Genomic DNA, 26,456 nt, shown 5'->3' on the forward strand with positions numbered 1-26,456 from the left:
ATTATACAATTATGTAGGGATATTGCATTCCTGGAAGTGGCTACAATAACCTCAGAATTGAATTGCAAATGCGGTTACAGTTTTATGGATGTGACAGCAGTCACATGCTCCAATGTGATAAAGGAGGTTTACAACCCACCAGGGTGCCAGGACTGTCTCTATGGCAACAGAGCTATTCATCTCCTAGCAACAGGATTGAAGAATCGACTGTCCACTCTAATTAGCTTTCCAGCATGCAATCTGGAAGAGGCGAGGTGCAATGGGATTACTGACAGTGGCATGTCTGATGTGCTGTTGAATAACTAGTGAACAAAAGTGTTGTGGAAAATAATTTAATTGTTTGCCCTTTTGTTTTATTGCAGAGAAATTTAATATTAAAAAGGGAAAGTGGCTTTTTCATTATTCGTCAAAAACATCTGACCAAAAGCATGGTTCACATTTCCAATTACCTATCTGTCAATTTCATAACCTCAGAGTAACAGTGTTGATCGGTACCAATTCAGTCAGAATCAATAGCGTTGGTGAGCAGATTACTGCAGTAACATTTTGAAGATGGTCATGGCTCCCCCAGTAGGCCAGTGGACAAATGTGCAATTCAGTGTCTGCCAGAAAGTACAATACAGAATGTGCTTCTGAGTTATCTGGGCAGTAGGCGGCACGGCGGCGCAGTGGTTAGCACTGCTGCCTCACGGTGCCGAGGTGCCAGGTTCAATCCCGGCCCTGGGTCACTGACCGTGTGGAGGTTGCACATTCTACCCCTGTCTGCATGGGTCTCACCCCCACAACCCAAAGATGTGCAGGGTAGGTGGATTGGCCACGCTAAATTGCCCCTTTATTGGAAAAAATTAATTGGGTACTCTAAAATTTAAAAAAAGTTAACTGGGCAGCAAGAGGGGTACTTCAGTGACTCCAGAATAAAGAAAAATAAACATATTTTCTGCTTTCTGAGATGACTCCTGCTAAAATGTCCAGATGGCTATCAGATGAGCATATTGTCAGACCTGGCTTGAATACGACCTAGGGTTGGACCACTTACCAAATTCCAACATTGAGAATTACATAATGAACAGGGGTGTCCAAAGAGGTGCAGGTTAGGTGAGGTTACGGGGAGGGCGGCAGGTAGCACAGTGGTTAGCACTGTTGCTTCACAGCACCAGGGACCCGGGTTTGATTCATGGCTTAGGTCACTGTCTGTGCGGAGTCTGCACGTTTTCCCAATGTCTGCATGGGTTCCCTCCGGGTGCTCCGGTTTCCTCCCACAAGTCAATAGGTGAGCTGGATATTCTGAATTCTCCCTCTGCATACCGAATAGGTGCCATGGTGTGGCGACTAGCGGCTTTTCACAGTAACTTCACTGCAGTGTTAATGTGAGCCTACTGGGGCAGCATGGTGGCACAGTGGTTAGCATTGCTGCCTACGGCGCTGAGGACCCGGGTTCGAATCCCGGCCCTGGGTCACTGTCGTGTGGAGTTTGCACATTCTCCCCGTGTCTGCGTGGGTTTCGCCCCCACAACCCAAAGATGTGCAGGGTAGGTGGATTGGCCACACTAAATTGCCCCTTAATTGGAAAAAATAATTGGGTTCTCTAAATTTATTTATTTTTTAAATGTGAGCCTGCTTGTGACACTAATAAAGATTATTATTGTCGGGATAGGGCAGGGCAACATGGTGGCGCAGTGGGTTAGCCCACTGCAGATTAGGTGGATTGGCCATGCTAAATTGTCCCCTAGTGTCCAGGGATGTGTGGATTAAGTGGGGTTACGGGGTTGCAGGGATAGGATGTAAGCCTGGGTAGGGTTCTCTTTCAGATGGTCGGTGCAGACTCAATGGGCCGAGTGGCCTCCTTCTGCACTGTAGGGATCCTACTCTATGATTTGACTCCACATGACAGCTTTCCCCTTTATTAGACCATTGTTGCAGAAGATTCTGTCAAATAAAACTGTGGAATGAATCAGAGGAAATATAACTACTTGTAATGAGTTTGCTGATCTCTAGTGGCGGCACGGTGGTGCAGTGGTTAGCACTGCTGCCTCAGGGCGCTGAGGACCCAGATTCGGCCCCGGAGGTACACGTGTGAATAGAGTGATAGCACAAGATCAGGTTGTGTTGTACCCTCACACTCCCAACCATGACAAGTGAAGAATGGCCCTCTGGATGAACCCTGCCCTTCCTGTGGTACTGTACCCTATGAAGGGTCTTTAAGAGTAAAAAAGGGGACAAACACACCTCTATACATTAAATGGACATTATTTACTGCAGGTCAGGTGCAAACCTACAAGAAACAATAGGGAGGTGATCTAGGAGTCAATGCAAATCTATCATTTTTAAAATGTATTTGCTCATGGGATGTGAGCATCATTGGCTAGACCAGCATTTATTGCCCATCCCTAATTGCCCTTGTGGTGAGCCACCTTCTTGAACCGCTGCAGTCCATGTGGTGTAGATACACCCACGGTGCTGTTAGGGAGGGAGTTCCAGGTCTTTGACCCAGTGACAGTGAAGGAATGGCAATTGTAGCTCCAAGTCAGCATGGTGAGTGACTTTCAGGGGAAATTGCACAGGTTAGAGTTCCCATGTGTCTGCTGCCTTTGTCTTTAGGTGGTAAGGGTCATGAGCTTGGAAGGCACTGTCAGTGGAACCTTGATGAGCTCCTGCAGTGCATCTTGTAGATGTTACACGCGGCTGCTACTGTTCATCAGTGGAGGAAGGAGTGAATGTCAAAGGTGGTGGATGGGGTGCCAATCAGGCGGGGCTGCTTTGTCCTGGATGCTGTTGAGCTTCTTGAGTGTTGTTGAAGCTGTACTCGTCCAGGCAAATGGAGAGTATTCCTTCACACTTCTGATTTGTGCCTTGTAGATGTTGGACAGGCTTTGGGGGGTCAGGAGGTGAGTTACTCAGCACAGGATTCCCAGCCTCTGATCTGCTCTTGCAGCCACAGTATTTATATGGCTGGTCCACTTCAGTTTCTGGTTAATGGTAACTCCCAGGATGTTGATTTCATGATCACATTTGCACACCGAAACACAGGGACAAATAAAGACAGGTGCAATTGATCGTTATTATTACGTCTTGGTGCCATGCTGCTGCAGATGCTAATAAGTGTGGGACAGAGAGATAGAGGCGGGTCTATGGGCAGATGCCCTGTGCAGGGTTAATACCTCCTCATCGTGCACCAGGCTTAGCCTGATACAATTTAAGGTAGTCCACCGGGCACACATGACAGTGGCTAGGATGAGCAAGTTCTTCGGGGTAGAGGTTAGGTGTGCGAGGTGCGCGGGAAGCCCAGCAAATCATGTCCACATGTTTTGGGCATGCCTGAAGCTTAGAGGGTTTTGGCAGGATTTTGCTGAGGCAATGTCCACGGTGCTAAAAACACGGGTGGTGCCGAGTCTGGAGGTAGCAATCTTTGGAGTGTCGGAAGATCCGAAAGTTCAGAGGCGAACAAAGCCGACGTTCTCGCCTTTGCCTTCCTGGTAGCCCAGAGACGGATCTTATTAATGTGGAGGGACTCAAAGCCCCAGAGTGTAGAGACCTGGGTTAGTGACATGGCTGGGTTTCTCAGTCTCGAGAAGATAAAGTTTGCCTTAAGAGGGTCAATGTTAGGGTTCTCCCGGAGGTGGCAGCCGTTCGTCGACTTTCTCAGGGAAAATTAAAATGTCAGCAGATGCAGTACTCCAAGGGGGGGGGGGGGGGGGGGGGGGGGGGGGGGTGCAGGCGGATTGTTGTTGTATGGTTGAGGTGTGTGAAGGGGGGAGGAATGTTCATTTTGCCATGTGGATGTTATTGTTTTTGTTAATGTTATAACAATTTTCAAATACCTCAATAAAAATATTATTAAATAAAGTGTGGGACAGTGATGATATGGAAATAGATTAAAACGTATTTGAAATCATTGTGATAATCTGATAAGGTGATAGGTTCCAGCTAGATCTAAATACTCTGCACACTGTCCCAGCAAATTGTATGTATTGCGAAGAATGGTTTATTGGACAAGGTACTAAATGGCCACAATCACTCCGTGTGGCTGCCTGGAGTCATCACCTCGATAAGAGGAATAAAGGGAAAAAATCTGAGGACAAATTGAAGGGGAGAAAAAATCACCGCAGTATGATCACATGGTACAATAGCACTGCAGTATGAGTCACATGGTACACAGGAACCACCCATTCTTTTAAAACGGATAAACTTTAACGGGGCCAACAATAACTTGAGAAAATGTTAAGCTATTATTGTTAGCCGTACAATAAAGAAACAGCAGTTCGACATCCATTGGAGCCAGGCATATATTTGTAATCATGATATTAACAAATGGATCTACCTTCACTGTAGTCGTTTACACTGTAGTCTGAACCCCTCGATCCCTTGTAACAAACTCCTTTGCAATCTATGCTTTGGCTGATAGATGCAATTGAAGCTCACACCTGGCTGTCGTCTAATGTTTAATCCATCTCTACCAGCAGAAAACCGACATCCCCATATTAAAGCATATTCAGTGTGTACAGCGTTTCTCTCTTCGCTGAATCGTTAAACCGTTGGACACCAATGATCACCTGAAATAGAAACTCGCTAAATAACTGGGCAGGGTTACTGGGAAATTGTGCTAAAATGAACTCTATGTATAACTTGACGAAATCAGAATTCGGCTGTAAAAGTCACTGCAATTTTGAGTAGCTCTGCATTGGACATACCCGTCAGCACAAAAGACTGTCTTGCAAACATGAAAAACGTTCCCCCACCCCGCCCCGTCCCATCGCCCGTTTTGTAACTTGAAACAATACCGACAAAAAAAAAACAAAAGTTCAAGTAAGGACTGGGTTTGATCCCCCCCACCGCCAACAATATTTGCTGCGAAGTTTCTCGGCTGTAACAAGAACAGAGAAGGCGCCGTTAGCATTAGAGAGTGCTGGGCGAATTGTAACATGTACAACGTTTTCTGCTACATTGAGAGAGGAGGCAATTCAGCCTCACCTCGTTACAAACGAGACAAAGATGCCAGGGTAACATTACAGGTTATTGTATTCATTATGCAGTAACCTGTAAATAAAGGAATACATTTTACATTCAGGTTCCAATAGTTCAATGCTGGAATTACATTATTAATCCACCAGCGTGGTTTATATTGTGTAAAATGTTGCATTAATCGTTGGAAAGGGAAAATTATTTTTGTTAAAGAAATGGCTTAATTAATTGTAGCAATAATGTTTTAATGGAAAGAATAGCCAGAAAATTTATTTTTAAATTGCTATTTATAATTTATCCACACGTTTCCTTCGTTTCATGAGCAGTTCCAGTAATGCGCTTTCCAGTATTAACAGAGAAAGGATATTTATATTTAATTTCTCTTCATAAGGCGGGACAATTTTGCCGTTTTGGAAGGATGGCGGTTTGAATAATTGTTAAGATGTTTTACGTTTCAAAAAGCGGAATCTTACATTGTTCAGTTCTCTGGGTTCTGTGGTGTTTTATCAAATGTCAGCCTTTGTTTGGAACCACAAGTGGTCAAGGCGATTAGCTTATTCAGGAGCCAATCCTGGCCCCTGGAGGCATCTCCTGGAGGACGTACCTTCCTATCAGAGAGTCGACATCGTGGTGCTTCCCCATCACTCAAACTCAACTCCTCCAATGAGAGTGGGAGAGCTGCCCAGGACCCGCAGTCGGGCCCCAGTATAAGAACATGTCTCTCCCATCTGAATTGTAGGTTTTTTCTTACGACGACCCGTAAAAGTCGCACTGTAGGAAGAAGTCGGTCAAGCCTTCTCTTTATTCCATTTGTTTTGTCTACTACCAAGGACCAGGCATCATGGTAAGATGCTGTTTAATGCAAAAAGGTTATTTTTCCCAGCTCGCAACACATTTAAATTTTATATTGTAAGACGTGTGTCCTAATTTTGAAGCATCCTAATGATGTATTTTTCAGTACACTTGGTTTATTTAGTCTTTGAATTACACTACGCAAATTAATCTCATAAAACATTTAAGGGACAGCTAGATGCGTTACTTGGGGGGTGGGTGGGAGGAACAGAAGGATATGCTGATAGGATGAGATGAAGTAGGGGTGGGAAGTGGCTCGTGTGGAGCATAAACAACGGGCCCAATGGCCTGTCTGCTGTAATTGCAATGTAATAAACTATGTTGCCTATGAATGTTTTGGCTACAATAGGAAATAAGTATTAAGATCAAAATAACATCTAATAAGTATTAAAATATAAATAAGGGTAGGTAATGTACATGTACGCTATTCACATTCCGTCAATATAATCCACTTCATATTGAGAAAGCCACTTCTCAGTGGATTTCTGCAATTAATGTATTATGTAGAAGAAAAGAAAGACCAGAATTAATGGCGAATTTATTAGGATTGGACATGCAAAAGATCCATTGTTTCGCCAGCTAATTGTTACAAATAGATCGAAAGCGATGCTTTAAGATGCAACTTGTGAAACGTGAATCTTCTGTTTGAATGCAATAGGAGTGGATCAAAGCAATGTGATCTGAATTGAGCAATCCTCTCCTTCAAATGACTTTGTTTAGTTGGGACAGTGCAACGTCTGCACATGCTTCCAGGGTTTCCTGTTCCATGGCCATTGCTCCAAGCTGCAGTTTCAGACCCATGCCCCTGGCGAAATCACTGCAGGTCGATTTGACTAACGGCATTACGTCAGCGATGGTCATGCGTAGGGCACAAAGCCAACGTCAAACGAGGTCACCAAGAAATTGACAGGTTGCAATTCATGTGGCGCTATGTAACAATGGCACCCCGATTGGTTACTGTGTTGATATTCCGGGGGGGGGGGATGACTTGGAGGAAAGATTCAATCTGATCGACGGTTTGGCATCCGACTAAACAATGAGACATTTGAAGGTTTCTTTTTGCAGGGGGAGGGGGAGACAATCCGCACTGCAGTGTGACCCCACCCAAATTCAGCATCAGAACCAGTGATTTTGACCAGCTCACGGATACTGCAGTACTAACAGTAAAGGGATGTGCCCTTTTCAGCCTCGCCGATATGATCAACGCTGCTGTCCTGCGAGAAGCAGCTCGTGATATGCAGAGCAATCGCATTCTCGAAATTAATTGTATTTTACAGGAGGGGCCAACGCACTTTGATCAAACGCGCACCTCATCACAATTCTGGGTTATAAAAGCGATATTTAAACGATTTCTGGACAAAATTAATTTTCACGTTCAAAATATATATTAAAGTTCAAACGAGAGCGTCATTGCGGATCACAGTGAGATTTGAATCGCTTTGTAAAGTGTAAATCATTGCTTAAAAGCAGTTCATGTATTTAATGAAAACATATTGTGACAAAATGCACATCAAGGTGGCCGATACAAGGTATTAGAAAGTAATTATATTTTATCACAATGTAATCCTGTTGTGCAATATTGAGGGTGGAGTGAGGAAGCACTATAAAACTTGCTGAATTGATGTGCCTAATTTCTGTATGGGCTATGAACCTGAATTGCCAAATTTAATCCTGTGTCTGTCCACACTACACTTTTCTCATGGTATCTCCTTTAAACATGAGATCTTCCATCCTGCCACACCTACGCCTCTTCTATTGAATACAATTTATTTAACATCAATTTCCAAGTTACCCCTGATGTACTCACAACCACAATGATAGCAAGACTGCCCCTGACACTGACCTGCTGGTGAAACCAACAGAATTACAACTGCTTCATACTATCAAAATGTGTCTTACAGCTGCCTCATAGGTTGCAGTGTGCAGTCACCTAACCCTGCCTTTCTTCTGCATGAGATCATTATTGTCCCATCAGCTGGCCAAAAATGAGACCACCATTAGATTTGCAGCTCATTCAGAGGGAGCGTACATTTGCTGCCACATTGGGGGACTGTTTTGGGTCTTAGGATAAGCATGAATGCAGAAACAAAGATACATGGAATAAATTTTAGGCAAGGTGTTTAAGTAGTTGATCGCAGCTTTGTACTTGTTTTTGTGCAGCGTGAGTGTATCAGTATCCATGTTGGCCAAGCTGGAGTCCAGATTGGAAATGCCTGCTGGGAGCTCTATTGCTTGGAACACGGCATCCAGCCTGATGGGCAGATGCCCAGTGACAAGACCATCGGAGGTGGAGATGATTCCTTCAACACCTTCTTCAGTGAAACAGGAGCAGGCAAACATGTTCCACGAGCTGTGTTCGTGGACTTGGAGCCAACTGTCATAGGTAAGTGACAAACTAATTTCAGTCATTGTTGTTTATCAGCAAATTGGAGAGACCATTCTCCTTTTGCTTTGAAAACAGTACTTTGCTATATCTCAAACTATACATGGGTCATCGTGGTTCAATGGGTTTCCAATCTGCTATCTATTTGTTGTTCACAAATTACCTTTTTCCATGCCAGTTTAAAACCCAAAACCGAGAAACTAAAAATATTTTACTTTCCTTCTTCCAGATGAGGTTCGTACTGGTACTTACCGCCAGCTCTTCCACCCTGAACAGCTTATAACTGGCAAGGAGGATGCAGCCAATAACTATGCCCGTGGGCATTACACAATTGGCAAGGAGATCATTGACCTGGTCCTGGACCGAGTCCGTAAACTGGTGAGTCCATTAACTGCTGTGGACAAGTATCCATCGCCATGTGGGGACGTTAACTGTTGCCACTAGCCATATTTATATACCAGGTATCTGATATTTACAATTTGTCTTCCACAGGCTGACCAATGCACAGGTCTCCAGGGTTTCCTGGTCTTCCACAGCTTTGGTGGTGGCACTGGCTCTGGTTTTACATCCCTGCTGATGGAGCGTCTCTCTGTTGACTATGGCAAGAAATCGAAGCTTGAATTCTCCATCTACCCAGCTCCACAAGTGTCTACTGCAGTGGTAGAACCCTACAACTCTATCCTGACCACTCACACCACCCTGGAGCACTCTGATTGTGCTTTTATGGTTGACAATGAAGCCATCTACGATATCTGCCGACGAAACCTAGACATTGACCGGCCAACTTACACCAACCTCAACCGATTAATAGGCCAGATAGTGTCATCTATCACTGCCTCACTCCGCTTTGATGGTGCCCTGAATGTTGATCTGACAGAGTTCCAGACCAACTTGGTGCCATACCCCCGTATCCACTTCCCATTGGCCACATATGCACCAGTTATCTCGGCTGAGAAAGCCTATCATGAGCAGCTTTCTGTGTCTGAGATTACCAATGCTTGCTTTGAGCCAGCTAACCAAATGGTCAAATGTGACCCCCGCCATGGCAAGTACATGGCCTGCTGTCTCCTTTACCGAGGTGACGTGGTGCCAAAAGATGTTAATGCAGCTATTGCTACTATTAAAACTAAACGTACCATCCAATTTGTGGATTGGTGTCCAACTGGTTTCAAGGTTGGGATCAACTACCAGCCTCCCACTGTGGTACCTGGAGGTGACCTGGCCAAGGTTCAGCGGGCTGTGTGTATGCTGAGCAACACCACAGCCATTGCTGAAGCTTGGGCTCGCCTGGACCACAAGTTTGACCTGATGTATGCCAAGCGTGCCTTTGTTCACTGGTATGTTGGTGAGGGTATGGAGGAAGGGGAGTTCTCAGAGGCTCGTGAAGACATGGCTGCTCTGGAGAAAGATTATGAAGAAGTCGGTGTTGATTCTGTAGAAGGGGAAGGAGAGGAGGAAGGGGAAGAATATTAAAATGTTTTTCACATCACAATATGGTGCTGCTGCAACAGGGAACCAAGATAAAAGTATAAAAAGTGTGAGTTAAACATAGTGAATTGTAACTGACGATTAACCAATTTGAAGTAGGGACCTTCAATTCGCTAATTATCAGGATATTCACTGCTGCATAAGTCATGTTCATTATTGTTCAATCCACTTTAAATGATGTTTGCATTCCATATTTATTTTTTTTAAAAAGCATACTCTGGTGTTTTTTTACAACTTTTCTTCTACCCAACTTTTGCGTCCCTTGTGCTGCATCATTATGCCAAGCCTCCGCAATTGACCTCAACTGGCTTTAGGTCAGTGGATAGCTGGGCTTTTCATTATTTAAACAAGGTATGATTGAATTTTGAACTTGCATTATTGGTCATAATCTGCAGCAATGAACATCTAAATTGAGAGATTGCTGTGCAGCATTGCAAAACCAACTTCTGTTGCAAGTATAACTCATGTTCTGTCTTTATTGCTTTCTCAATAAATAAGATCCCTGTCTTCACCTGCTTCACTGCATTTAACATTTCTTAAACAGAACTGCCTTCCTTTTCTATTGGCACTCATTAGGTAATAGAGCACAGCAAATGCTGGCATTTTGAGCATTAAATGGGACTTGAGAACACTGCAGCTACCAACATTAATAGTTAAGTACATAGAAATCCCAAAATACCATCTGAAGTTAATCCAAATCATTCATTTCTTAAAGATTAGACAGGAGTTTGAACACAATCCATGTATTCTAGATAGCTAAAGTAGTCTTACATACTTAATTCCCCAGATACTTAAATATGAATTAGGAGCAAGAGTTAGCTACTCGGCCTTTCAAGCCTGTCCGTCATTCAATTAAATTATGGCCGATCTGATTGTAACCTCAACTCCACATTCTCACCTACCCCCAATAGTCTTATCAACAATCTATCGATTCTGCCTTAAAAAGACTCGTCAACCTTTTGAGGGAGAAAGTTCTACGGATTCACGAATCGCTGAGAGAAAACCTGTTTCTTCATCTCTGCCCTAAATGGGCAACCATGTTTTTTAAACAGTGGCCCCTAGATTTTCAAGAGAAAACTTCCTCTCCATACCCACCCTGTAAAGACCCCGCAAGATCTTTATATATTTCAATCATGGTAGCACAGTGGTTAGCACAGTTTCTTCACAGCTCCATGGTCCCAGATTCGATTCCCAGCTTGGGTCTGCATGCACATTCTTCCCTTGTCTGCGTGGGTTTCCTCTGGGTGCTATGGTTTCCTCCCACAGTCCAAACGTGCAGGTTCGGTGGATTGGCCATGCTAAATTGTCCCTTAGTGTCCAAAAAGGTTGGCTGGTACGGGATAGGGTGGAGGCATGGGCTTAAGTGGGGTGCTAGGGCAGCACGTGGCACAGTGGTTAGCCTACGGTGCTGAGGACCCGGGTTCGAATCCCAGTCCTGGGTCACTGTCCATGTGGAATTTGCTCATTCTTCCCGTGTCTGCATGGGTTTCATCCCCACAATTGCCCCTTCATTGGAAAATAAATAATTGGGTACTCTAAATTTAAAGGAAAAAACAATTAAGTGGGGGTGCTCTTTCCAATGGCCAGTGCAGACCTGATGGGCCGAATGGCCTCCTTCTGCACTGGAAATTCTATGATAATCAAGTTGCTCCTTATTCTTCTAAACTTCAGTGAAGATGAGCCTGGCCTGTCCATCCTTTCCTTATAAGAAACCTGCCTCAGCCAGGAATTAGTTTAGTAAACCTCTGATCTGCTTCTAATGCATTTACATCTTTCCATAAATAAGGGAACCAATACATTTTTTTCCAAAAAGTGTACCCGATTCATTTTTTCCAGTTAAGGTGCAATTTAGCGTGGCCAATCCACTCAAACATGGGGAGAATGTGCAAACTCCACACAGTGAACCAGAGCCGGGATCGAACCTGTGACCTCGGTGCCGTGAGGCAGTAGTCCTAACCACTGAGCCACCGTGCTGCCCTTAGGGGAACCAATATGGAACACGATACTCCAGATGTGTTCTGACCAATGCCTTGTATATCTGAAGCATAATCTCCCTACTTTATTCAATTCCCCTTTTTTTTTAAATTTAGAGTACCCAATTATTTTTTTCCACTTAAGGGGCAATTTAGCGTGCCCAATCCACCAACACTGCACCTCTTTGGGTTGGTAGCACTGCAGCCTCACGGCGCCGAGGTCCCAGGTACAATCCCGGCTCTGGGTCACTGTCCAGGTGGAGTTTGCACATTCTCCCCGTGTCTGCGTGGCTTTCACCCCCCACAACCCAAAGATGTGCAGGGTAGGTGGATTGAACACGCTAAATTGCCCCTTAATTGGAAAAAATGAATTGGGTACTCTAAATTTATTTTTTAAAACGACTATTGCAGAGTCAGGTCCCAGAATGGAATCCCGACTCCATAGACCATAACTTGAGATTTAGAGACAGAGATGAACAGAGTCACAGGACTGCCAATGAACGTTTAAGAAAAGAATTTTAAAAAAATTAAAAACGAAAGGATTGACTATAATACAACACTCCTACAACCCACTTATATCCTCACAGATGTACACAGATTTTAAGGATAACACAGCTTACAAAATATATCTTATACTATAATGTTCTCAGAAGCTACACTGTCCATGTAAATGAATAAACAAAATGTGATCAGACTTCCACACTCTGAAACTAAGTGGCAGATGCCACCCAATATTACTTCTGTGTATTTTTCGTCAAATGCCCCCAGATGTTTTTCAAACTGTGAGCCGATTGGTCTCACTGGAACTCTGACTTCCACATGTGTGTTTCCAAACTCCACTCTTGGAAAAAACACACCTTAGAATCTTCTCCCAAACAACGTTTCCTCTTGGTTGGCCTTCACCAAGGATTCACTTCCAGGATTTCAATCTCTCCTTTCAATTCCTCTGCTCGGGATTGCCATGTGCATTCAAACTTCCACATAATATCTCAGGTATGCAGCTACTCCCAGTGCATAGGTCCCAGGTTTGATTCCGGCTCTGGATCACTGTCCGTGTGGAGTTTGCACATTCTCCCCGTATTTGCGTGGGTGTCACCCCCACAACCCAAAGATGTGCAGGGTAGGTAGATTGGCCACACTTAATTGCCCCTTAATTGGAAAAAAATGAATTGGGCACTCTAAATTTATATTGAAAAAGGTATGCAGCTACACCAACAGAACACTATTACTTTTGAAGCTGTTAAAGAGTATCACCAACATTAGGATTACTTTAAATGTCTGGCTTCTCACGAGCCAACTTCTCAGGGTCTGCATCTTTCAGCTCCGTGTTTAACTGGAAGCTTTCGTTCTGCTCTTTTCTTTAACTTAATACCTTTAAAAAAAAAATTTTTTTTTTAAGAGCACCCAATTAAGGGGCAATTTAGCATGGCCAATCCACCTACCCTGCACATCTTTGGGTTGTGGGGGGCGAAACCCACACAAACACGGGGAGAATGTGCAAACTCCACACAGACAGTGACCCAGAACCGGGATCAAACCTGGGACCTCGGCGCCATGAGGCAGCAGGGCTAACCCACTGCGCCACTGTGCTGTCTTTCAGTGAACAATACCTTGTTCAGATTCCAGATCTTTGGCCCTTTGACTTCAGTCTTCCTGGGACTGCTCTTTCATTCCATGGTTTCTAGAACTGTCTGTTCTTTAACTTCTGGAACTTGGTTTCTGCCCCTTAATCCATTGTCCTGCCTCTCTGCTGGCAGTTTCCGTGAGAGCTCATGTACCTGGTTCCAACCGAACAACAAGTGCTTATGTTTTTCAGTGCGGGTCGCTGGTTGTTAAGCAAGAGCCTGGTCTTTCATTAAACTGTTTATTTTCACATTGTAAACCATTTAATTACAATGTAGGCACAGTTTAAAGTAATCAAAACTCACAGACATGCAGGCACCTTTGTTTGACATGTAGCTAACTAAAGTTTCAACACTTTCTTACACAGGAACACAGAATTAAACTCAATTAAATCTGTCATCGGGAAAATGTTGGAGTCCATTATAAAGGATGTAATAGCAGAGCATTTAGAAATACATAATATAATCAATCAGAGTCAGCATGGCTTCATGAAGGAAAAATCATGCCTGACAAATTTATTGGAATTCTTTGAGATGGTAATGAGTGATAGATAAAGGGGAATCAGTAGATGTAATATACTTGGATTTTCAAAAAACATTCAACAAAGGTACTGCACAAAAGGCTACTTAATAAGATAAGAGCCCATGGCGTTGGAGGCAGTGGGTTAGCACGGACAGAGGATTGGTTAACTGATAGAAGAAAGAGAGTTGGGCTCAGAGGGGCATTTTCAGGACGGCAACCTGCAACTGGTGGAGTGACACAGGGATCAGTACTTGGGCAACAATTATTTACAATATCTATTAATGACTTGGATGAGGGAAGTGAAAGTATTATTGCCAAGTTTGTGGAAAACACAAAAAAAAATGGGAACGCAAGTGGTGAGGATGACACAACGAGTCGACAGAGGGGTATAGACAGGTGAGTGGGGAAAAACTTGGCAGATGGAATCTAATGTAGGAAAATGTGAAGTTATGAATTTTGGTAGGAAGAATAAAGAAGCTGAATATTATTTAAATTGAGAAAGACTGCAGAAAGGTGCAGCACAGGGGGATTTAGGGTCCTCATGCATAAATCACAAAAAGCTACTATATATATTCAGTAGGTAATAGGCAAGGCAAATGGAATGTTAGCCTTCATTTCAAAGGGAATGGAGTACCAAAATAGGGAAGTCTTGCTAAAACTATACAAGGCATGAGTAAGACCACACTTGGAATACTGTGAACAGTTTTGATCCCTTTATCTAAGGAAAGGTATACCGGCATTGGAGTCAGTCCAGAGAAGGTTCACTTGGTTGATCCCAGGTATGGAGGAATTTTGCTCTGAGGGGAGGTTAAGTAGGTTGGGCCTGTACTCATTCGAGCTGAGAAGAATAAAAGGCGACCTTATTAAGACATATAGGGGGCTTGAGAGAGGAGATGCTGAGAGGTTGTTTCCTCTTGTGGGAGAGTCTAGGACCAGAGGGCATCATCTCAGAGTAAGGGGTCGTCATTTATGACAGAAGAGAAGGAATTTCTTCTCTCTGAGGGGAGTGAATCTGTGGAATTGTTTATTGCAGAGAGCTGTAGAGGCTGGGTCGTTCAGTATGTTCAAGACTGAGACAGACAGATATTTAATCAGTCAGGTAATCGAGGGTTATGGGGATAAGGAGGGAAAGTGGAGTTGAGGCTTATCACATCAGTCATGATCTGATTGAATGGCGAATCAGACTCGATGGGCCGAATGGCCTACTTCGGCTCCTACGTCTTATGGTCTTTTACTTTATTTCTAATACCCACAAATACAAATATAGATTACTTAAAACTACCTCATGTAGCCATCTGGGATGGCCACTTTCAGTATATAAAATGGACACTCGCAGAGCCTATAGGGAAAAATGGACAATACTAAGCAACAAGCAGGCACAGAGCCTGAATGTATATTTGGAAGACAGAATGTAGACTGAATTGAAACTCTGGGTCGATTTACATATTGATGGCCCATCTCCGGGAAACAAAGAACCAGTGCTCAGGTAGCCGATACTGTTCCAGACAGTCCGGCGCCACTACCCCAACCAGAAGACAGCACGGTAGCATGGTGGTTAGCATAAATGCTTCACAGCTCCAGGGTCCCAGGTTGGATTCCTGGCTGGGTCACTGTCTGTGCGGAGTCTGCACGTCCTCCCCCTGTGTGCGTGGGTTTCCTCCGGGTGCTCCGGTTTCCTCCCACAGTCCAAAGATGTGCTGGTTAGGTGGATTGGCCATGCTAAATTGCCCGTAGTGTCCTAAAAAGTAAGGTTAGGGGGAGGGGGTTGTTGGGTTACGGGTATAGGGTGGATACGGGGGTTTGAGTAGGGTGATCATTGCTTGGCACAACATCGAGGGCCGAAGGGCCTGTTCTGTGCTGTACTGTTCTATAAGACACAAACAAAGCAAGGCCAACAGCCACCTAAGACATGCCCAGCCATCAAGGCACCCACCCCTTTATTGGCTTAGATTGATGGCAGTGATCAAGAAGCTGCCCAATTAATTGGGACCGAGTTTAAGGCCCACCTAAAAGCACGCAAAGCCCCTCCATATATAAGCAGGAACTCCCGACAAAGTTTTAACCTCTTGGATTTAGCTCTCAAGCAGAGAGACCCTTCCACCAGCATCACCAGAAGCAGTAAGTTCAAGGTCAACGCTCGCTACCAGACGGACGACCTTAGCAAAATTCCTGTTACCTCTTCGAACCCAACAGCCTCAGATCCGAACAACGGCCATTGTTCCTCTGACTAAGTGGGCACCCGAAGTTAAGTATAGGCGTTAGTGATAGATATAGTTTAGCCTGTAGTGTTATTGTGCATGAGTAGATCATACTGTGTGTAAATAAATAGTATTGACTTTGAACTAACTAATTGGTGTATTGGCTCTTTGATCAGTATTCGGGTTGAACCTTGTGGCGATATCGAGAGATACCTGGCGACTCATAATTAGGATTAAGAAAGGTGACCTTATTACCGTCATATAAATGGCAAGTAAATAGAGCAACACTCAGTTTCCTGATACTTGATAGATCCCAACTTATTTTTTTCAAGAGACCAAGAGGTAAGTTCATAGAATCATCAAATTCCTACAGTGCGGAAGGAGGCCATTCGACCCATCGAGTCTGCACCGACCGTCAGAAAGAGCACCACAACCGAAGCCCACTCCCTCGCCCTATCCCTGGAACCACACCTAACCTGCACATCTTTGGACACTAAAAGGGTAATTTTTTTATAGGAATCCGCTGATGAACTTTAACAAAAAGAATAAAACACTTATTTCACAGGAAAAAGGAACTATATTACACTAGACAAAAAAGGTCAGAAAGATCTCAATGCCAACACAAGAAAATATTCACAATTCCTTCACCCCAGCTATATCTTTACTTGCATGTACAAATTTGGAAAGGTAAAACATTTACCATATCAATTTTATTCTCTAATATTCATGGTAAATATACACTACATGTGAATTCACAAGCGAAATGTGGTCATATGCACCCAGATTCTATGGAGTTCTCAACAACCCCCCAAATGCTTGTCACACTATGAGCCAGCTCTCTCTCTCTTAGGGCAGCACGGTGGCACAGTGGTTAGCACTGCTGCCTCACGGCGCCGAGGTCCCAGGTTCAATCCCGGCTCTGGGTCATTGTCCGTGTGGAGTTTGCACATTCTCCCCGTGTTTGCGTGGGTTTCGCCCCCACAACCCAAAGATGTGCAGGGTAGGTGGATTGGCCATGCTAAATTGCCCCTTAATTTGAAAAAAATGAATTGGGTAATCTAAATTTTAATGCCTCATGGCATCCTCGGTGCCATGAGGCAGCAGTGTTCGGGGGTGACGTATCCTTTCCTCACAGTTTACAATAGCAAAATTGTTGGAATTTCTCATCCAGTTTCCTAACTTACATTGGTTCCTGGTCCCTGGTCCGGTTTCCGAACATAATCAATTTGAAGAATCATAGAAAGTGTACGGCACAGAAAGAGGGCACTTGGCCCATCATAGAATTTCCAGTGCAGAAGGAGGCCATTCGGCCCTTCGAGTCTGCACCGGTCCTTGGAAAGAGCACCCTACTTAAGCCCATGTCTCCCACCCTATCCTCGTAACCCAACCTAACCTTTTTGGACAATAAGTGCAATTTATTATGGCCAATCCACCTAACCTGCACATCTTTGGACTGTGGGAGGAAACCGGAGCACCCGGAGGAAACCCACGCACACACGAGGAGAACATGCAGACTCCGCACAGACAGTGACTGAAGCCAGAAATCGAGCCTGGGACCCTGGAGCTGTGAAGCAACTGTGCTACCGTGCTGCCCTTGTCATGTCTGCACCACTCGAAAAGTGAGCCTCCCCAGCCTAATTGTATTTTCCAGCAGTTGGTCCGTAGCCCAGCAGGTTACGGTGCTTGAAGTGCATACTCAAGACACCTTTTGATTTGAGGGTTTCTGCCTCTACTACCCTTTCAGGTAGTAAGTTACAGACCCCTACAACGCTCCAGATGAAAACATTTTCCTCATCGCCCCTCTAAACGGTTTACCAATCAATTCAGCCAAATAAATTTGAGAACCACTGCTGTAGGACATCTAAATTTATTTGGTTAGACTGCAGTTTTCTGCTGTCTTAGGCATCGTGTAAACTTACCCTCCATGCTGCCATTCATAAAAACAAGGAGAGGGGGTGGCTGGTGCTACGACCAGTGTCATCACATGTCTCCAGGTTGAGACATACCCATTAGCAACCACATTTTAACTGCAGGATTAGAACCAGTTCCTCATCAACTGTATGCAATTCCTGTTGATACAAAATTCTGTCTTGCCAAGTAAATCTAGTCTCAGGTACCTCACCAATGACTTTCGGAAAGTCCTCATATTTAAACAATTTCCCTCATCTACTACTGTGATTTCCTCAAAGAACTCTAACCAATTTGTATAACATTTTCCGGAAGCTGCGTTGTCAATTTCTAACTAAACCCTCCCTTTCCTAGTGATCAGAAAGTGAATCTCTTTGCAGGAGTGAGGAATAGGCGATGGTGATACACAAGCCTCCCAGAAAAAATGTTAAGGCATATTTGTGCGACACGTGACACGCAGGTTTATCAGTTAGTTATTATAAATATATTCTATGTAAATATATACACGTGTATCCAATATTCTCAGTAGATTTTTTTTTCTGTAGTTCAATTTTTGGCTTCAGAGATTGTCTTTTCGATACACCCCAGAAATGTTACCAAAAATTTTGCTGAGTTTTTTTGTTTTCGTCGTTAATGTTATTTGATTGTTCCTCAGACACCCGAGGTGACGTTTTAAATCTCTGGAGAGGGGCGTGAATTCCCAATCTTCGATTCAGAGGTGATACTGAGACAGAACGGTGATATTTGGAGCTTTTCAGCCTTTGCCATTAACTCGCCAAAAAACTGTTCTTTGTAAAGGGAATTGTGTTCAGCTTTGAACTGCTTGCCTTAATTTACGCACTAAAATCACTTACAGCATTTAGACTTACGCTCAGCATTCTATATTGCTGTAAGGCAGCTGTTTAGCAATTAAAAAATAACATGCTCGGCTTATTTTTGGTGCAATATTGTAAGCAAGGTCAATCTTTTCCACATTCTAAAATAAAAAGCCATGGGTACATGATGGAAGTGTGATATAAATTCTGCAGAAATTGTGGGCTCGGTCAAATTGCTTTCCTCATAGTCCGCATTCTGCAATCTCGCACGTCCCCGCCCTTACTGCAGATGCCTGCAGAACCCAGATTTCATTCTTCTTGTACATCAACCCCATCAATACCCCTTGAGCTTTCTTCATTGTTCACCTATAGACACGTATGCATCCCTGTACAAATATTAAAGAGATGAAATGTGAGGATTTTTCAGAATGTCACTATTTTCTCATTTTTGATCTATGATAGAAGAAGAAGGGCGTGGCTGGACTGCTGGTAACACTGAAATGTAGGGCTGGAGGAGGAATCTTCCCCTACAAATCTCAGCACTTGCTCAGAGTGAAAGGTACTCCCCGCGTTTCTAGTACATTCTGCAGTGCTTCTTTTTGCGCAGAGGATTTGTACCGTTAAAGCTGACGTGTTTTAAAATAAGGACATTTGCCCAATCCAATTTGACTGACATCTTCTCCCGCCACCTCCCTTCTACCTCGGAACCAATGCCTGGACTGAGGCCGGCCTCCATCAATATAAAAAGGCGCCATCCGACAACCTCTCCCATTCGGTTACTTACATCGACTCGTTACTGTCGGGCGAAGTAACAGTCATCTTTTATAAGGCCATTCTCATCCGTGTATAACTTGAAACAAAAATGGTGAGTTCGCATTTCAAAGCAAGTGTTTAATCGGGTCGTCTGTAATTAAGATCTAATAATGGTGCAAGTTGCACCAAGATTGACTTGTGAAGTCACCTCCACTGTCGCCATCCTGATGCATTTTGTTTGAAGTGTAACATCTTTGGGTATGAAAACAATGTAAAGACGAAGTAACTAACGTGGCAACATTGCTAAAAAGGGAGAGCTAATTCTCCTTAATGTTTCATATTGAAGCTGGATGGGATGGCGTTCAATGTGCCCTCTCCTCCTGCTGCTGCTGAAGGGTCACTGTCCAGGGTGACAGTGTTTGCCAACATTCCCTGCTGCATTATTTGGTTGGGGTGAGACAGTCAGTGAATGTTGTCAGATCGATAATGTGTCTGAGGGGAGGGGGTTGCTCTGCCTTTGAAGATGAAGTTTACCCGCGAGAATCGCGATCTCTTCTCATCCGCTCGGCGTTTCAAACGCGCCATTTGTCTTTAGGTGATGGTGCTGTTTATAACATTGCCGTTAGTCTGTCGCTGCGCAGTTTAAAATCCAACAGCAGATTTGAGGGTGAAGGCGGCCCAATAATTCTAATTGTTACTGTCATTTAAAATACTCCACATACTGGCTGCTGAGCCTGGAGAATGGGGTTGTGAAGGAAATCAGTCAGGGGATGGGCGCCAGTCGTACCGCTCTTTGCTTTGTTTTCCTCCAGCACTAGATTCCCTCTGAGGAATCTAGTGGCAGCTGTTACTGACGGATGGATGGAGACGGTGCATTGCACAGTCTGGCTGCTAACATGGCGGATACTGTCTAGCCTGTGGGTGCCGCAGTGTGCACTACATTGTGGGTAATGTAGTTCCTGTACTGGCTGCAGCCTCCATGGAGAGGTGGGGAGAAACTACATCTCCCAGAACCCCCTGTCAGAGTGTCCCCACAAGCTGTGCATAGGGAGTTCAGCTGTTCACCTGAGGAAGGAGCAGCGCTCCGAAAGCTCGTGTTTGAATTTAACCTGGTGTTGTAAGGCTTCTTACCAAGCTGTGCATATGCAGCTTTCCCCACTAGCGCCAATGCAACACCAGATTGGCCAAGTCTCATCTAAAAGGACAACTTCTTGAGGCGCTAAATTCTTCAAGAGAAACCCTTATACAATTTATAATCTGATAATAATCGCTTATTGTCACAAGTAGGCTTCAATAAAGTTACTATGAAAAGCCACATTCTGGCACCTGTTTGGGGAGGCTGGTTTGGGAATTGAACCCGCGCTGCTGGCCTAGTTCTGCATTACAAGCCAGCTGTTTAACCCACTATTTAAACCAGCACCTAACATCATAGACTTAAAACATATGTGCTAGGAGTTTTGCTCTCTCTGCTTTAGCGTGAGTATTTTTGCTCTCTTTCCCACAGCGTGAGTGTATCAGTATCCATGTTGGCCAAGCTGGAGTCCAGATTGGAAATGCCTGCTGGGAGCTCTATTGCTTGGAACATGGCATCCAGCCTGATGGGAAGATGCCCAGTGACAAGACCATCGGAGGTGGAGATGATTCCTTCAACACCTTCTTCAGTGAAACAGGAGCAGGCAAACATGTTCCACGAGCTGTGTTCGTGGACTTGGAGCCAACTGTCATAGGTAAGTTATTAAAAAATATATATATATTTGAATACATTTGGAGTACCCAATTGTTTTTTGTTCCAATGAAGGGGCAATTTGGTGTGGCCAATCCACCTAACATGCACATCTTTGGGTTCTGGGGGTGGGACCCACACAGACACTGGGAGAACATGAAAACTCTGCACAGACAGTAATCCTGGGCCAGGATCGACTCCGGGTCATCAGCGCCATAGGCTGCAGTGCTATCTCTGTGCTGCGTGCCGCCCCTTTAAATATCTTTTTAAAGTAGCAACATTGCAGAGAAAATGCTAAATGAAGTCTATTTGGAAGATAATTATGCACAAGGTCAAAGCTTTATAGAACCAAATGGACCAGTCACAACATGCTGTGTGACCATCTTTGATCAACTGCTGACCAATTTTGTGCTTTGATTTGCAGATGAAGTTCGTACTGGTACTTATCGCCAGCTCTTCCACCCCGAGCAGCTCATCACTGGGAAGGAGGATGCAGCCAATAACTATGCCCGTGGGCATTACACAATTGGCAAGGAGATCATTGACCTGGTCCTGGACAGAATCCGTAAACTGGTGAGTTACATATTTTAGAGTATAATCTCTTTGTGATGGTAAAGAGATTTTTTTTACATTCATCCAAGGGTAGTTTTACTATTGAGATAATACTTAATAGAATTGCATTGGAAGAGACAGACTAGATTACTTGCCCAGGTCTCCGGAGTGGCACTTAAAGCCTCTGATTAGAGACCAGTTTGTAACTAAAAGTGTTAACATCATCTGGAAATGGGCTCTATTGGGTCACCCAATAGTGCTCAAGTGACTGCCGGCTGTTTATTCCTCCAAATATTCATTTGTCATGCACGTCGAAAGAATTTCATGATGTTGCTGCTTTTAGGAAAGCAACTCTTGATGATGTACCGATTTTTACATGCCGTTTGTTTGTTTGTTTTTTTACAGGCTGACCAATGTACAGGTCTCCAGGGTTTCCTGGTCTTCCACAGCTTTGGTGGTGGCACTGGCTCTGGTTTTACATCCCTGCTGATGGAGCGTCTCTCTGTTGACTATGGCAAGAAATCGAAGCTTGAATTCTCCATCTACCCAGCTCCACAAGTGTCTACTGCAGTGGTAGAACCCTACAACTCTATCCTGACCACTCACACCACCTTGGAGCACTCTGATTGTGCTTTCATGGTTGACAATGAAGCCATCTACGATATCTGCCGACGAAACCTTGACATTGACCGGCCAACTTATACTAACCTGAACCGTCTCATTAGCCAGATAGTGTCATCTATCACTGCCTCACTCCGCTTTGATGGTGCTCTGAATGTTGATCTGACAGAGTTCCAGACCAACTTGGTGCCATACCCCCGTATCCACTTCCCATTGGCCACATATGCACCAGTTATCTCGGCTGAGAAAGCCTATCATGAGCAGCTTTCTGTGTCTGAGATTACCAATGCTTGCTTTGAGCCAGCCAACCAAATGGTCAAATGTGACCCCCGCCATGGCAAGTACATGGCCTGCTGTCTCCTTTACCGAGGTGACGTGGTGCCAAAAGATGTCAATGCAGCTATTGCTACTATTAAAACTAAACGTAGCATCCAATTTGTGGATTGGTGTCCAACTGGTTTCAAGGTTGGGATCAACTACCAGCCTCCCACTGTGGTACCTGGAGGTGACCTGGCCAAGGTTCAGCGGGCTGTGTGTATGCTGAGCAACACCACAGCCATTGCTGAAGCTTGGGCTCGCCTGGACCACAAGTTTGACCTGATGTATGCCAAGCGCGCCTTTGTTCACTGGTATGTTGGTGAGGGTATGGAGGAAGGGGAGTTCTCAGAGGCTCGTGAAGACATGGCTGCTCTGGAGAAAGATTATGAAGAAGTCGGTGTTGACTCAATTGAAGGGGAAGGAGAGGAGGAAGGGGAAGAATATTAAAACCGTTTTTCAAGTCACAACATGGTGCTGCTGTAACAGGGAACCAAGATAAAAGTACAAAACATAGAGTTTAAACAGTGAATTGTAACTGAAAATTGACTAACTTGGACTAAGTCTTCAATTTATAGTTATCAGTTATACACTGCTCCATGGTTTGTTATTATTCCCTTGGAACTGGAATGATGTTTGCATTCCATACACTCTGCTGTGTTTTTTTTTTTTTTTTTTGCTACCCAATGTTGAGTGTTACATATATTGGAAAGCCCCTTCAATGAATTCCAGTTGGCTTTGGGTCATTGGAGAGCTACTTTTTATTTCTATTATCTAAGCTGTGATGTGATCTTAAAAAAAATCATCTGTAGCGTAGCAATGTACATCAAAAGTGAGATTGCTGTACAGCGTTGCAAATGTAACTCTGGTTCTGTCTTTATGGTGTTCTCAATAAAATAAGATCCCTGTCTTCATCTGCCTTTTTGCATTTTAGTATTGCTAAAACAAATAAACTGCTTTTGTTAGCACTCTTGCATAACAGTGCACAGCAAAAGCTAGTTGGATTCAGTATTAAATTGGATTTGGAAGGCACCAAGAAGTCTATCCATCCTGTTTAAAAAGGAACTCTATCCTCTTTATTCAAGGCACTTCAAATTGTCTTATGCTCACTGTCATCCTAATGCAATTGTACTGGGTTGGGTTGCATGGAGATTATAATTTTCATACAAGTGTTGACATTCTCAATACCCTGAAGGAAGAAAAAAAGTTGACAATTGGAAATCTGCAGTTTCCAATCAGAACACTTGTGTGATTGTGGCTGGGGACACTAGCGCATCTGCAAGGTGGAGAGTATCATGGCTAGCACATACAGAGAGGTAATCACATTGCAGGCTAAGACTCCGTCGGAAGAAAGGGGACACGTGACAACCAGGCAGGCAGTGCAGGAATTGCCTGTGGCTGTTCCCCTGCAAAGCAGACATACTATTAGGGGAAATGACCTCATTTGCGGGGGGTGGGGCAAATCCATTGCACCATGGTTGGCTCTGCACAGAGGAGGAGTAAGAAGTGTGGGAATGCAAGAGTTAAAGAGGATTCAGTTGTAGTTGGAACAGATAGACATTGCTGTGGCTGTAAACAGGACTCTAGGCTGGTCTGTTGCCTTCCCGGTGCTAAGGTCAAGGATATCTGAGAGGCTCCAGGACATTCTGGAGGGGAATGGTGAATAGCCAGTGGTCATGGTGTACATTGATACAAACGACAGATTTATTTATTTATTTTATTAAATTGGGTTGACCTACAGATTAGTAAAGACAGTAACCAGCACCCGCACTGGAGGTTAGACATGGGTCTTCTAGCTGACAAAGAGGTGTGCGGGCGGCTGAGGAAATATATTCAGAACTATCTGGAAGTCAACGACATGGGGGAAATTTTGGCAGTGATGGACTGGGAAGTTGGAGGGGAGCGGATCTCAATACGGGCCCACAGGGAGAAGGTAGACAGGGCAGAGATGGACCGACTGGTAAAGGAGATACTACAGGTCAACAGGAGGTATGCGGAAACCCCAGAGGCAGGACTTTTAACGGCAGAGATTACAGGCGAAGTTCGGCTTGTTAACCACAGGGAGGGTGGTGGAGCAGCTGAGAAAGGTGAGGGGGGTAATTTATGAGCATGGAGAGAAGGCCAGCAAAATGCTTGCACAGCAGCTTAGAAAGAGGGAGGCAGCCAGGGAGATAGGGAAAGTAAAGGATGGAGATGGGAACCTGGTTGGAGGCTCAGCCGGGGTGAATAAGGTGTTTAAGGGGTTTTACAGTAGGCTGTATGGGTCGGAAACCCCAACGGGGCCTGAGGGGATGAAAGCAAATTACTGCGGATGCTGGAATCTGAAATGAAAGGGAAAATGCTGGAAAATCGCAGCAAGTCTGGCAGCTTCTGTAGGGAGAGAAAAGAGCTTTGAGTCCAGATGACCCTTTGGCAAAGCTAAAGACAGAGAAAGTGGGAAATATTTATACTGTGGAGTGAGAATGAAAGATGAGTCATAGCCACAGAAACCCAGGGAAACCTGGTGCTAATGGCCACAGAAACCAAGGGGAAAGAGTGTTAATGGCAGTCCCCAGAGAGGACAAAATATGTGAAAGGTCAAACATCAGGGAAACTAACATCAGAGGATGAACTGTAGGTGTGGGGGGGAGGGGAAGGGGGAAGCAAAGAGGAGAAAGGTGCAGGAAAGAAATAAATGGTAAAAGACAGTTAAAATAAAATGAAAACAAATGGGTTGAGGTGGGGCTGATCATCTGAAGTTGTTGAATTCGATGTTCAGGCCGGAAGGCTGTAGCGTGCCTAACCGGAAGATGAGATGTTGTTCCTCCAGTTTACGTTGCGCTTCACTGGAACATTGCAGCAGGCCAAGAACAGACATATGGACATGGGAGCAGGGTCTTTTGTTAAAATGGCAAGCAACAGGACGGTCAGGATCCTGAATGCGCACAGACTGAAGATGCTCAGCAAAGCAATCACCCAGTCTGCATTTGGTCTCTCCGATATAGAGACCACATTGGGAGCAGCGAATGCAATAGACCAGATTGAAAGAGATGCAAGTGAAATGCTGCTTAACCTGGAATGAGTGTTTTGGGCCTGGGATGTTAAGCATGGAAGAGGCAAAGGGGCAGGTGTTACACCTTCTGCAATTGCATGGTAAGGTGCCACGGGTGATGGGAGAGGTACTGGGTATGGTGGAGGAGTAGACTAGATTGTCTCAGAGGGAACGGTCTCTGCGGAATGCTGACAGAGGGAGTGAAGGGAAGATGTGTTTGGTGGTGGCATCACGCTGGAGTTGGCGAAAATGGTGCAGGATTATGCTTTGCATACGGAGGCTGGTGAGATGAAATGTGAGAACGAGGGGGACTCTATCCTTGTTCTGGGAGGGAGTGGAGAGGGCGAGGGTAGTGACGCGGGAGATGGACCGCACACTGTTGAGGGCCCTGTCCACAACTGTGGGTGGGAAATCACGGTCGAGGAAGAAGGAACACATTTTCAAAGCACCATTCTGGAAAGTGGCATCGTCGGAACAAATGCCGACTGAGGGGATGAGGCACTTCCAAAGGGGGCTGAATTTCCCAAAGGTGAACGGGGAGCTGGTAGAAGGGCTGGGGGCCCCCGATCGGGATGGACGAGATAGTGGAGGGTCTGAAGGCCATGCAGTCGGATAAAGCCCCGGGGCTGGACGGGTACCCAGTGGAGTTCAATAAAAAGTTCTCTGGGATATTGGGGCCGTTGTTGATGAGGACATTCAATGAGGCAAGGGAGAGAGGAGAGCTTCCCCCGATGATGTCA

The 26,456-nt window shown here is 44.6% G+C and overlaps 2 protein-coding genes across 2 annotated transcripts; both read left to right on the forward strand.

Moving 5' to 3' along the window:
- Positions 1 to 5,646: 5,646 nt before the first annotated feature.
- Positions 5,647 to 10,198, forward strand: LOC119958108 (tubulin alpha-1A chain). The gene is made up of 4 exons (XM_038786337.1): positions 5,647 to 5,803; positions 7,972 to 8,194; positions 8,424 to 8,572; positions 8,687 to 10,198. The coding sequence occupies exons 1-4, from the start codon at positions 5,801 to 5,803 to the stop codon at positions 9,665 to 9,667; spliced, it is 1,356 nt and encodes a 451-aa protein (XP_038642265.1). The 5' UTR covers positions 5,647 to 5,800; the 3' UTR covers positions 9,668 to 10,198.
- A 9,237-nt stretch (positions 10,199 to 19,435) lies between these two features.
- On the forward strand, positions 19,436 to 23,598 carry LOC119958106 (tubulin alpha chain). Its single transcript, XM_038786335.1, has 4 exons — positions 19,436 to 19,586; positions 20,979 to 21,201; positions 21,622 to 21,770; positions 22,155 to 23,598. The coding sequence occupies exons 1-4, from the start codon at positions 19,584 to 19,586 to the stop codon at positions 23,133 to 23,135; spliced, it is 1,356 nt and encodes a 451-aa protein (XP_038642263.1). The 5' UTR covers positions 19,436 to 19,583; the 3' UTR covers positions 23,136 to 23,598.
- The last annotated feature ends 2,858 nt before the right edge of the window (positions 23,599 to 26,456 follow it).

Source organism: Scyliorhinus canicula, chromosome 28, assembly GCF_902713615.1.
Source record: "Scyliorhinus canicula chromosome 28, sScyCan1.1, whole genome shotgun sequence".
Classification (NCBI taxonomy): domain Eukaryota; kingdom Metazoa; phylum Chordata; class Chondrichthyes; order Carcharhiniformes; family Scyliorhinidae; genus Scyliorhinus; species Scyliorhinus canicula.